The sequence below is a fragment of the Notamacropus eugenii genome, chromosome 2 (genome assembly GCF_028372415.1).
Source record: "Notamacropus eugenii isolate mMacEug1 chromosome 2, mMacEug1.pri_v2, whole genome shotgun sequence".
NCBI classification, from domain to species: Eukaryota; Metazoa; Chordata; class Mammalia; order Diprotodontia; family Macropodidae; genus Notamacropus; species Notamacropus eugenii.
The window spans coordinates 247698084-247712471 of record NC_092873.1 but is presented as its reverse complement, the minus strand read 5'-3'; the positions used below and the strand labels follow the sequence as shown (position 1 = coordinate 247712471).

Genomic DNA, 14388 nt, shown 5'->3' with positions numbered 1-14388 from the left:
CCTTTCTAGAGATGGACAATGGAAGCATCCTTATTTCCTGAGGGATAACTATCTCTTGTCATATAATCTGGAAGATTTCAGTCAGCTTCTATATGAGTACTGGATCTCCTGTATCGTAGATATCTGCTGGAATGGAATCAGCACCAGGTGCTTTGCCATATAAGAGGAGTCTAATGGCATTCAATACCTCTTTTTTAGTTGCAAGTTTAGCTGACTTCAACCTGGGTTATATGGTCAATGGCTTCAATATTGGTTGATGATAGTCTGTTAAGAACACCATGGAAGTGGTCAGTCCATCTCTCCAGGATCATATCCTTATTATGGATCAGTATGGCTCCATCAGTGCTGAGTAGCAAAGATGCACCAAAGGTCTTGGACCATAAATAGTCTTTAGGGTACTATAGAAGTGCTTTAGGTTATTGTTATCAGTGTAAAACTAAATCTCACCTGTCTTCTTACTAAGCCAAGAAACCAGAAACTCTAAGCTTTACTTGTAATACTTTACTTTTGATGGAGTTAAATGCTACCTTCTTAAAGATGTATGAACTGTCCTGCTGGTAAACCCTGTGGAGTTTTCATTTAGTAGCTTCTGAATTTCATGCCATCATTTTCATCAAACCAATTCTGATGTTTGTGAGTGCTCTGGCCCAGATGAACAAATGTGATGCTGTATCCAAATCTCTGAAAGCTGCCCACTTCTTTTCTGTTCCATTGTTGATAACTGTGTGTTCACTCAGTTTTTCCTCCAGGTCAGCAAAAAGCTGTTCATGCAGGGTGAATCCCTCTAATCTGTTAATGTAGAGTCTCTAGACAGTCATCTTGCCTTGAGGTCACTGCTTTTGTTGAATGTGAATGTTTAGTTTGGAGAAGATAAGTATATGATCAGTCTAGCACTCTGTGCTACCTATCTCCTTCATCGTTCTCATATTCTGTCTTTTCTTACAATGACGCAGACTATAAAATACCAGTGCTTGTTGTGAGGGAGTATCCATGACATTTTGCTGTGTTTAGGGAAACAGTGTTGGTGATGATGTCATGAGATGCACAAGTCTTCAGTAGTAAGTGTCCATTACTGTTGCTCTTTCCAATTTTATTTCTCCCAAGGGCTCACTGCCATGTCTGAAGTCTGTGCCTACTCTGGTATTAAAGTCACCCAGAATTAGAAGCTTGTCCTCTTTCAGCACAATGATGATGAGCATCTCCAAATTTTTCTTTGACCTCACCAGGGTTTATTACAGTGGGAGCATATGCATTGATGATGGTGGTATAACACTTTCCTGCAAGTGGCAGTTGCACTGTCATGAACTGTTGCTCAGTCCTTTTGGGGAGCATACAGGATTGCTACTAGGTTAGATCTGATTCATCACAGCTGCCACTTCAAAAAAATGCGTATCCAGCTGTGTCTTTGATAAAATGGCCTTTATTTGCCAGCCTTGTTTCACTCAGAGCTGCTATTTAGATGTGATACCTGCTGAGTTCTCTTGCAACAAGAGCTATCTGTCTTTCAAGTCTACAGGATTTCGAGTTCTCCATCAGCATCCACACATTCCATGTACCAGTGGTGATTTGAATTATCTTCACAAAAAACTTTTGTACCTTTTCTGTGTTTTGACCTTAGGGTGAGATCCTGCCTGGCACAGTAAGAATGCCAGGGTTGGATGAAACAACTAGGGGGAGGGGAGGGGACCGCATAACTTTTTTTAGCTCAATCTTCATGCCAGGAGATAAGCAGTGCAGTCCTTTAAAAAAAAGCTGCTTGGACATGCAGAGAGGTGCTCTCACTGCTGCTTCAGTCTAGTGAGAAGACAACTCTATGCCCTGGGCCTTCTGCATGCAGGGTTTTAACTCCAGCTCCCAAGAGTATCAAGAGCCTGCTGCTTTGTCACTTGCCTGTCGCCACAGGACTTTAAGGTAGGTAAAATAGTAAATCTAGTAAAATAATAGTTAAATAGTAAGATGATGAAATAATAAAATAATGGATGATAACATCTTGACTTGAGCATGAACTGAAGTGAGCTAGAATTGTAGAGTTATCAACCTCACTGTCTCTTCCAGAGTCCCTGAAGTCCAGTGGCAAGACAAAAATCCAGACAACTAGTGATAAGCAGGGATGCAGCATCTGACCAATCTCTAAGCTCTCCATAGCACCTGCAACAAACTGCTTTCATCTGCCCATCCCAACCAGAGAAGTCTTCACATGCTTGGGGGTAGATATTCCCTTAATTCAACAATGTGTTTGACACCTGTTGATTACCCTCAACCTGGTTTAGCAAATCTGCTGGGACAGTTTTTACAAGGGTGTGGACACTCTGCATGCTTACAACTTGGAGAGCTGGGTGACAGGTAGCCACCAAAGGTGGACAAGAAGTCCTGAAATAACACAACAGAGGTGCTAGTACTCCCTGAACACTCCACACACTGGTCACATAGCTAATTAAGCATCAGTGGTAAGATTTCAAAGTGTATGGGACAGTGAGTGGCTGTACAAAGAACATAGTATATAATGTGGTGTGGTATGAAATAAAGCTGGAAAAGTAGGGCAAAGAACAAAAGATGTAAATAGAATAAAGTACACTTAGAAAAGGAAAAGGGCATGTAAACATAAGTAGCCACTTAATATTTTGTAAAACGTAAGTGTTTTGGTTTACCTTTTACTTGAGTACCCTTCCATCCATCTTTTAAAAAACTCTTTCCTTTAGGGAGATTTATATATACTTTTTCCATCCTCCTCATGGAGAAATGTATAGGACCAGAACACTGTCTAGTAAAGGCCAATGCTTCTAGATGAGAATAAACTGAAACCAGCTAAGTACAATTTTCTATTCTATAGAAATGATCTCCTATAATTCAAGATTCCATAAATTCTGTCTGTAAAACTCAACTGATTTAAATCCTATTTCCTTGTGTTCTATTCTCTTTGGAGAAAAAGGATAGCCAAAGTTATCAGCAAAACAAACTCAGTAGATGTTCAATAAAATTTTGTTATATTAAGCCAAATCTGTCATTGGGATACTCTACTAATTACGAAAAAAAAAAATCTGGGAGAGGGAGATATAGAGACAAGAGAGAGAGAAACATCTGAAAGATCCTCTAATCCAACCGGTTGATTTCACAGATAAAATAACTGAAGCCCAAGAGAAAACTCCTATATATTATTAATCACAAATGTGATCAATGGCATGCTAGAAGGGGAAATAAGAAAGACAGCATTCACAATTACTCAACCTTAGAAATAAAAACTACAACCAAACAGCGATATCATTAAGGGGAAAAATTGTCTGAACACAAAGACAGTAACAGCCACTCAGGACTTTTAAATTACTTCACAATATGATGTGAAGGACGCTGAAAGCTACAGCTATACTAAGTTGGCCCTCCAAAAAATTTATTTTCTATCATCAATAGGGCTCCTGCTAATGAACAGCCATCTTTTATCTTCCCTGTCATTTGCCAGCAATTCCTTCTCCCCTTATCTCATACCACTCAAATGCCTTCTGTCACTGTCTCCTACCTGAATCTTATTATGATCCAATGGTCTTCCTTCCTAAGGCCAACTCCTCTACATACACAATCAAACCCATTCCATTCCATCTTGTCCTGAAGAATGTGTGTGTGCTCATCCTTCGTTGCTGAAGAAGACCATGCCATAGAGAAATAATAACATGACTTGCACTTGACTTTGTTTTGAGTGAGGGAGGGCTGTGCAGGTCACCAGCCTCACTTCTCCAGACCCATCTGAATCCAGTGACCAGATATTCATCAGGATGACTGGAGATGACCCAGGATGATGTAATTGGGGTTAAGTGACTTGTCCAAGGTCACACAGGTAGTGAGTGTCAAGTATCTGAGGTGAGATTTGAACTCAGGTCCTTCTGACTCCTACACTGATGCTCCATCCACTGCACCACCTAACTGCCCCTTTCCTGAAGAATATCCCCTTTGTGATTCCCCACTCTGTTACTTATCTTCAATATCTTCCCTGTTTACTCACTCTTCTATTGCCTAGAAACATGTCCATGTCTCTCCTATCCTCAAAAAAGCCCTCACTTTAACTGATGGGGTCCTTGGGCCCCAATTCTGAAATTACATTTCTCTTTAAAAGTCACATTTCTCCCTCACATCAAAATACTATCCCAGGCAATTTCTCCTCAGCCCAAGGACACAGCCTGCCCTAGCAACAACTGTTATCTTCCTTCCCGCTATTGTAGCCAGCTGCACCTACAGAACTTATTAGTCTGATCCAGCTGTGTACTGGCTGAACTGGCTGTGCACTGGGTCTTAATGACATTTACTACTCACTGACCAATCATATGTATCCTAGACTTAGACTTATGTATACTCCCTTACATTTATCTTGTCTAACAAGACACTGATGAGAGAAACCTGGTATTTTTGAGCCAGCCTTGACCATTAGTTGACTTAAGTGACATTTCAGGCCTAAAACCACACCTCCAGGTAGCCCTGCCTTGGGCTAATTCCCAATGAACCCTGGGCAAAATACCTGCACAGTAGATACCAAAAGTGCATGTTCCTTTAAGAACTGACCACTCCTTAACTACTCCCTAATTCCACCCCAAAACACCCAGTTAGCATATTTGGCACATGTTTCCTACAGAATATCCTATATAAACTTTACTTGTACCCCTCTAAGGTTCCCTAAGAACTCTTGCCTGCTGAAAAGAGTAATAAATCTTTACCTTGACCTCAACAATGCTTGAGTTCATGAATTCCTTCCAGGCAACCTGCCCCTGGTACCCTGGTCTTTGTTGGGGTCTCAACCCCACCTTCCAGCCCTCATCAGAACCATCCATCCCTGCTAAATACTGTCCCATATTTCTCATGCCTTGTGGTGAAACTCCTTAATAAGGTCATCTACAACAGTTGCCTACCCTTCTGCTCTTCTCATTCTTTTCTTAACTCTATAAGTGAAACTTCTCTCTCCAAAGTTAGCAGTGATCTCTCTGTAGCTTTTGATACTGTTGATCACCTCTTCTTTGAGGTTATCTTCTCTCTCAATTTTCAGATCACTATTCTCTCCTGGTCCTCCTTCTTCCTATCTAAACACTCCTTTTCAGTCTCCGTTGCTAGACCTTTTATTCAGGTCATGTTTGCTAATCATGTCTACAGACTATTTCATTTGCTGATTTCATCTAGCTCCCAAGAACTCTATCATCTCTATAAATCTCAAATTTACTTAAACAATTCTGTCCTCTCTGCAGACCATCAATCTTAAATCTTCAACTTCCTATTAGACATCTTGAACTAGAAGTCCTGAAGACGTCTCAAAACTCACCATATCCAAAACTGAACCCCATTACCATTTTCCCAGAACCCTCTTCCATTCCAGATTTCTCTACTACCGTCAAAGGTCCCACCATCCACACAATGCCTCAGACTTCCAATGTAGGTATCATTCTTAACTCCTCACTCTCTCTAGTTCCCAGTCTTTGTAGCATCTGTTAAATACCCCACTCACCTAGCTTGCCTCCTCTTGGTACTACCACTACTTTGATATACAGGCAATCCTCACACCTGAACTACTGTAATAGCCTGCTGGCTGATCGATTGCCAAAAATCTCTCCCCACTCCAGTCTATCTGATACTGAACTGTCAAAGTGATTTTCCTGAAGTACAGGTCCAACCACATCATCCCCTCCAATTCAAATAAATTCTGAGGGCACCCTATCACCTCCAAGATCAAATTAAAAATCCTCTATTTGGTGTTCAATGCCCATCATTACATATTCTCCTGTCACAATCTCTCTAGTCTTCTTACATTTTACACCACCTTCTTTCCCCACATGTTCTTGAAGCCAGTGACTGGCCTTCTTGCAGTTCTTCAAATGAGAAATTCCACCCCTCAATTCTGGATATTTTTACTTGTTATCCCCCATGCCTGGCTAGAATGCTTTTCCTCGCTATGTCCACCTAATTATTTCTTTGTCTTCCTTTAATTTCTAGTCAAAATTCCACCTTCTACATACAGGAAGTCTTTCCCAATCTCTCTTAATTCTTGTTCTTTCCTTCTAGTCATTATTTCCTATTTATCCTGTATATAACTTATTTTAACTAGTAGTTTGCCTGTTATCTCCCCATTAGAGTGTAAGCTCCTTGAAGGCAGAGACCATCTTTTGCCTTAATTTGTATCCTTAGCACTTGGCACTGTACCTGGCACATATTTGGCACTTATTAAACATTTCTCACTTCCTACAGTGGCTATTCGAAACTTTCTCTTCTTTTCTTAAGACTTCTATAACCAACCATTCCTCAACAGATGGTACTTAAGAGATTTTCTGAGAAATCATCCTTTGTGAGATTTTACATCTCAAAGTCCCTTCATATCATCCTCCATTTTCTGCTTTGCTCCATTCTCTGATGAAGAGTTGGACCTTCTCCAAGTCAGGCCAATCCCATTCCTTGGGGGGATCTGTTCTCCTCTCAGGACTTTCCCTTCTATCATTCTACTACCTCTCTAATCTCTAATTTCTCCTTATTCACTGGTTCCTTTCCTGCTACTTTCAAACACACTCCCCTACCTTAAAAAAAAAACTTATCACTTGATTCTTCCATCCCTCAAGCAATCATCCACTTTTTCCCCTGTCTTAATAAAGGACAAACAACACATGCTGAGTGTATAAAAAAGAATTCTTAATTGTAATTAGGAGAGTCTACCAAAGGAATGGACATTAATCTTGTTAATTCAAAAATAATTTCTAAAACACCAACTTTGTGTTGATGTGACATCTTGACTATTATCTGATTCCATGGGGAATGTATACATACATACATATATATACATACACACACACACACACACACACACACACACACACATACACATACATTTTTTAAAAACCAGGTCATTACTTGTATCTTCCTCTTCTCTCATTTGATTCTAAGTCAGTAAAGAACAGGTACATGTTTACTAATTTCCTTTGCATTTCTCCATGATGCCCCAGTGCAGCATTCTATATATAGCAGACATTCACATTTTATAAAATACAATTTGAATAGACTAACAATGTATTTAGTTGGATCAGCCGGTAAGCATAGGAAAATAATGCCCATGAAAGGCATAAAATTATGTTGACACATATCTAACTGGTCAAAAAAAAAAAAAAAAGGTTCGCAGTAATTACTATATATTGGCAAATGGCAGGGAAGATGAAAAGGATTGCCACATCAGCACCAGCCCAGTTAAATATAAAAAACATAAATCTGTACTGGACCCACTTGGTGTGACTGTGACGTCAGTGTGTGGCTGTCACTTCACTGACATTCAGCATTGTTCAAGTAGAAGAGATATTACTAACAGCATCTAACATTTCCATTAGATACTAATTTTTTGTTGTTGTTTAGTTATTTCAGTAATGTCTGACTCTTGGTGGCTGCATCTGGAGTTTTCTTGGCAAAGATACTAGAATGATTTGCCATTTCCTTCCCCAGGTCATTTTACAGATGAGGAACTGTGGCAAACAAGGTTAAGTGACTTGCCCAAGATCACACAGCTAGTAAGTGTGTGAGGCCACATTTGAACTCAGGCCACTACTTTAACCATTGTTAAAGTACCTAGCTACCCCTATATGCTAACTTAAATACTCACTAAAAGGAGAATTTTGATAATATTTCTACTATTATTGTTTCAAATAACATTCCTGCTTAAGCTTTAAGCCATACTAAAGCTTGTAGGACACTATTTTAAAAGTGAAATTCCATCAACAATATAGCAGCCATTTTCAAATAGAACAAGGAGGATGCTTAATGATATATATATATATTTATATTCAATATCTCTTTAGTAACTTTTCTGATTTACTAATCTGACACTGTTACCATTATGTGTCCATTTTATGAAAGTGATTTCGATTTTAAAAATCAGAAAGAATACTAAAAACAATTTAGATTATATATTCTCAGATTATCAACATCAAAGAAATGTGAATTAATGTTAAGATAAAGAGGAAGAAAAATGCAGCACTGTCAAATGGACTCTATAATGATACTCATTATTCATACATTATATTCAAAAGAGTGTATGAAACAAAAAATTACTCTCTTGGATAAAAGTTACAGGGACAATTAAAATTATTTAACACTGAAAATAAACTAAAAATACATGAGATGATATTGTTAGGAAATACTTGGCTTTTCAAATAACAGTACCAAGTTTTACTTCTGAACCAGCATTAAAGAATTTTAAAATTAGAAAGAAGTTTCACAATCATCTATTCCAACAACCTCACTTTAGAAATAAGGAAACTATGGTCCAGAGGATAATTAACTTTCTCAAGGTCACAAAGTTTAGCAAGGACTATAATTGGCCTCCTAACTTATACACTAATGTTCCACTATAGCCTGTTAATGCATGGGAGTTTAAATTATTGGATGTTCTAACAAATGGATGAGGATTCTAAAAGCTAAAGAAAAACACTAAAATTAAGATTTTTCAAATTCAGTTTAAAATATTAATACTGACATCTAAAGTTTAGTGAAAACTTAACTGGCTACTACATTACTCCTCAAATTAATGACAAATATTTAAAGTGGGACAATCCAAAGGAATCCTATACACATCTGAATGAAAATGGAAGAAAATGGAAAAACTGCATAGATAGAAGTCACCTATTAACCCAAAACCTCAGAGCAATCCAGGCACCATCAGAGGGAAAACAAAATTTTCTTTAGCTTTAAAAGACAGTTTTAAATAAAAGTCACTAAACATTATCTCCATTTTTGTGACCTTCTAAGTTCATTTTTAAAATGAAACTGTCCTCCCCAAAGTTACCAATGATCTTTTAATGTCCAAATACAAACGATCTTTTCTCAATCCTTACACCTCCTCCTGGTGTTTTTTCTACTCTGTATGTTTCTATGACTCTGCTTTGTCTTGGTTTTCTTCCTACTTGTCCTCAGAGTCATCCATATTATGTCAGTCAAATGTGGGAGTCATTCAAGACTCAGTCCCAGTACCTCTTCTCTCTATAAACTCCCACTTGGTGATCTCATCAACTTTCTAGGAGTTAAATTATTATCTATGCAGATGATTCCCAGATCTGCTGTATCTGACACTGCTGACTACCCACTTCTCTGGAATACTCTCTGATGTCTACTTTTTCCTGATACGACTCTCTCCTGGCTCTTCCCCAACCTGTCTCAATCTCCAGTACAGGTTCATCATCCAAATTATGACCTCCAACTGTTGGTCTTTCCCAAGTCTGGCTGGGTCCCCTACTCTTTTTTCTTAATGTTCTCTGGGTGACCTCATTAGTGTCCAATGGTTTATTAATTAATCACCTTTACGCAGATAAATTACAATTCTAAAAATCCAGCCCCCATATCTCCCCTGAATTTCATTCCCACGCATTATCAATAAACTATTGGACAAAATGGATGTCCCAAAGAAATTTCAAATTCAGCACATTCAAAACAAAACTCACTCTTCTCTTCATTCTCTCCCCTACTCCATTTCTCCCCAACCTTCTTCAAAATGTCCCTATTTTGGAGAAAGGCAGCATCAATCTTCAAGTCTCCCAGATTCATAATCTTGGCATTATCTTTAAGTCCTCCTTCTCCCTTCACTCATTATATCCAACTAGTTGCCAAATGTTGCTGTTTTTACCAACATATTATCTCTTGAATCCAACTTCTTACTTTCTACTTACACAGTCACCACTTTAATTCAGTCTGTCATTATAATGTAAGTTCCTTAAGGGAACTATTCTGGATTTGCCCAAACTATTGCAACACCATTCTGTTCACCTGCCCAAGTCTCTCCCTCTATACTGCAAGTGTTTTTCAGGTACAAACCTAACCTATGTCATTCTCCTATTTAATTCCAGTCACTGCCAATTGTCTCTAAAATCAGAGAAAAATTCCTGTTTAGTTTTAAAGCCCTATACAACCTGGTCCAAAATTTTTCAAACTTCACTTGATGTTACTCCTCATCCTGTATTCTGTGATTCAGTTTTGCACTAGCCATGCACCATGCCTAGAAGGCAACTCACATAGGGCCCTTAGAATACTTGGCTTCCCAGAAAACTGGGAAAGATTTTTTACAAACTGGTATCTGTGATAAAGGCCTCATTTCTAAAATATATTGAGAACTTGAGTCAAATTTACACGAATTGAAGTCATTGCCTAATTGATAAATGATCAAAGGATATGAACAGGCTGTTTTCAGAGGAAAAAATTAAAGTTATCAATAGTCATAAGAAAAAATGCTCTAAATCATTATTGGTTAGAGAGATGCAAATCAAAACAACTCTGAGGTACCACATCATACCTATCAGATTGTCTAACATGACAAAATAAGATGATAAATGTTGGAGAAGATGGGAGAGAGTTAGAACACTAATTCATTCCTGGTGGAGCTGTAAGCTGATCCAACCATTCTGGAGAACAATTTGGAAATATGCCCAAAAGGCTACAAAAATGTGCATACCCTTCGACCCAGCAATATCACTTCTAGGACAGTATCCCAAAGAGATCATAAAAATGGGAAAGACTCCCACATGTACAAAAATATATACAGCAGCTCTCTTTGTGATGGCCAAGAACTGGAAATTAAGGGGATGCCCATCAACTGGGGAGTGACTGACCAAGTTGTGGTATTTGAATGTAATGGAATACTACTGTGCTATAAGAAATACTGGACAGGATAATTCAGAGAAGACTGGAAGGACTTACATGAACTGATGCTGAGTGAAATGAGCAGAACCAGGAGAACACTGTATACAGTAAGAGTTACAGTGTGTGAGGATTGTTTGATAGACTTAGCCCCTCACAGCAATCCAAGGACCTAAAACATTCCCAAAGGACTCTTGAGGCAAAATGCCATCCACATCCAGAGAAAGAACTATGGAATCGGAACACAGAAGGAAGCAGACTATTTTCTCTTGTGTTATGTTATGGTTTGGTTTTTCTCAAGATTTCTCCCATTCTTTTTAATTCTTCTATGCCACTGGGCTAACGTGAAAATGTGTTTAATAAGAATATATGTACAGAACCCATATAAGACTGCACACTGCCTTGGGGAGGGACAGGGAGAAAATTTAAGACTTATGGAAGTGATGGTTGAAAACCAAAAACAAATAAATTTATTTAAAAAAAAAAACAACTTGGCTTCCTCTGTGATTTTTCTTAAGTGCCACCTACTACAAAAGACTTTTACCAATCATTTTTGCCACGAGTGCTTTCCCCTCTTACATAGCCTTTTTCTGATCTCTAAACATCTTTTTTCAAAACAACTTTTATTAAAATCTTTTGTTTTGACCTCACTCCTAAGCTTCTCTGTATCCCTTCCTTTCCCTAAGAGACATCCCTCATAATAGAATCTTAAAAAAAAAAAAATCAGATTAAATGTAATGTTTTACAACTGAGCACCTCAAACTTTATATAAGAGCAGAGGGGCAGTACAAGGAATAGGGGTGCACACCTCACCTTTGGAGCCAAAATTAATCTTTGTAATTTCAGAACTTTGAATTTCAACCGTTCTCTGGTTGTCCTTTATATTTCCATTATTGTAATCATTTTATACAATGTTTTCCTGACTCTGTTTACTTCATTTTCCATTAGTAAGTACATATCTTTTCATTTCTCTCTGTATTATTCATCATGCTTCTTATTTCTTTTAATACAGTAATATTCTATTACATGCTTGAACCACAATTTGTTTAGCTATTCCCCAATTTGATGGATATCAATTTTGTTTCCAGTTTTTGTTGCCACAAAAACTGCTGCTCTATTTGGTGTTTATGGAACCTTTCTTTTTGTCAAAGATCACCTTGGGATAAATGTGTACGTATCTTAAATGTACCTGTTTTTGTACACATTTCTGCCACTAGATGACAGGAACTCTGGATTCTCCCCTCTCCCCCCTCCCAAAGAGCCTAGAACATAGCAATCATTCTGGATTGAGTGATTTTTCACCTAAGCTATTAAAGTGACTGGGTTGAAAAGATAGAACACAGTAATTAACTGATACCTCTACTTATCTTTTTTCCTTCAAATGAGGAAATCATTCAAATGTGAATCTTTCAAAAACTCTAATGTAATAATACTAATATATTATTTTTCTTCTTCCCACTGCTACTAAAATACATAGAAATTGATTCAAAATATTAGTGTACCTCTTAGAAAAGATTCATTTGCTAGCCTGAGTGGATTTTGGTTACTTCAGAGAACCTTTCAAACAGTTACCAGAATAGATTAGGCATTCTGAGAATGACTGAGAATGTTGGTGACAGAGCGTCTACATTTTGAGAAGGGATAAACTAATAAAATTATGTTAGAGAAATAGAATGGAATAGTATGGATAGAGAGCTAGTCTCAAGAGTTCTGCCTTTGATGTATACTGCCTATGTGGCTATGGGCAAGTCATTTATCTCAGTACCCCAGCAACTCTCTCCTTTGATAGAGTTCCCTCATAGGACATTCTTTAGAGATCATTGAAATAAAGCTCTGGGATTCATCTCTCCCTGACTGTGCCAAAAACAAACTGGCAAACTGATAAGAAAACATGCCATAAAGTTCATTTACAATGCTTTATCCAAAGTGAAGTTAGAATGTGTGAAATTAATTTTTTGTAGAGAGGAGGTAATAACTCTTAAGCACCACAAGATGGGGTTACGTACCTTTTGAGGTTGCTGCTGTTCTAGGAGCTGCTGTCGAAGATGCTCAAGATTTTGTTGTTGTAGTTGTTCTGCTAACTGATGAAAAATTGAGTTGTTTACAGATTCTGAAACATGAGGACTAAAAAGAAAAAAGCAAGCAAAAACAATGTGACAATAAATTCTACTACAACTGGGAGAAAAATATATAACCTTTCTAATGTAAAAAGAGGAAATGTTTAATTCACTAAAACATCTGTCCTTACAGATGGATTCTTTAGTCTGAAATCTAAAGGAAATTTTTTTTCATGAATAGCGTTCTAATTAACAGGATTCTGAATAGCTATTTTCATGTACTGCTGTTAAATTTTTAGAAACTTCTACAGCTAGAAAATTTTACAATTGCGCTTACAGTAATATTTGATATATTAAAGCTTTGCAAAAATGGTTACAGATTTTTGGCTATAACGATTATGTATTCTGGATAATAGTAGACTTGGCTCATGACTTCAACTAAGCACAAGTTTCATTATAAACTAACAGTGAGTGGTGGCTGAATAAAAAAAAGCTAATGTAACCTTAAGCTAATTAATAGAAGTATTCAACATCCAATTCAAGAGAGGTAGTAGTTCCACTACATTATGCCATGATCAGTAAACACTGGGACAATAAGAGGATTATAAAATTATAATATGCAAAAGGAAGGTAATAATAATGTTGACAGAATATCAAAAAGTCATACAAGGAACAGATAATGAAATTGATTATGTATAGCCTAGAAGACAAAAGGACAGAGATATGACAGCTGTCAAAGTATTTGAAGGTCTATCAAAACTAGCTCTGTTTCAATAAAATGGAAAACTAAAACCAATAAAGAATTCAGCTTGACATAACAAAGAAATTTCTAATAATAAAAGCTGTACATGTGCAGAATGGGCTGTTACTGGAAGTCAATCTGTCAAGAGATGCCGAATAAGTTTTTCCCTATGAGAGGAAGCTGGAAAAACTGACTTGCAAGATCCTCTTCTACTCTAACTAAAAATATAAAACTCATCTTTTAAAAATTCCCCTGTTATTACTTCTCGAATCCTGTTGTATTCTGAGTATGTTGTCTGGAAGGTATCCTACTGCTGATATCATAGGTAAGAAAGCTTTTCCCATAGTTCAAAATGGTCTTACAACATTTTTATATTTTAAAGACTCTAATCTGGCAGTAATGTGATACATTAGCTTCTTTTGGTGTTGATGTCCATCACTGTTTTTGAAGAGATCTTGACTAGTCTTTAAGTCCTTACAAAGAACAGGTAATCAAAGCAGCAGAGATACACATTCACTTGTCCCAAGATTAAATGAGGCTGAAATTCCTCAGCTTGAAGCTAGACAGCTCCCTCAACCTACCAATTCAATTTAATTCAGGAAACATTTATTTTCAACCAGTTCAGGTAACAAAATGTTACACTACCTAAAACTGAAACATATATTTTACCTGATACAATTTTGCTCAAAATTACAAAGAATAATGTAATACTTACAGCTGGGCAGATGAAGTTTCCTTTTTAGGTTCTTCACTGCGCTCAGAATCTTCTCCAAAATCAAATCTATCCATCAACTTCTGAGAGACAGAAAAAATTATTAGATCAATACTAATGCTGACTTTAAAATTAAAATGACATATCATTTCATGTTTTTTAAAAAATAAAATAGCCCATTCAAAATATTAATTCAGAAATCAGATGACCAAAGCAAGCTGATTCTGTCACTGCTAAAATTTTCAGATCTT

At 37.2% G+C, this 14388-nt stretch overlaps 1 protein-coding gene across 10 annotated transcripts in view; it reads right to left on the bottom strand.

Annotated features, from left to right (window-relative positions):
- The window catches only part of SCAF8 (SR-related CTD associated factor 8), a 284935-nt gene that overhangs the window by 201189 nt on the left and 69358 nt on the right, over nucleotides 1-14388 (bottom strand). For 7 of the 10 annotated variants that reach the window (XR_011974667.1, XR_011974666.1, XM_072643758.1 and 4 more), the window contains 2 exons: nucleotides 14141-14220; nucleotides 12633-12750 (listed from right to left, as the gene is read on the bottom strand). Coding sequence is in view for 8 of the 10 variants with exons in the window: in XM_072643758.1 (XP_072499859.1) it covers nucleotides 12633-12750; nucleotides 14141-14220 (198 nt within the window). In the remaining 2 variants the exon portion in view is untranslated. The remainder of the gene's footprint in view (nucleotides 1-12632; nucleotides 12751-14140; nucleotides 14221-14388) is intronic. The other 3 variants (XM_072643759.1, XM_072643761.1, XM_072643757.1) reach the window with 1 other exon arrangement.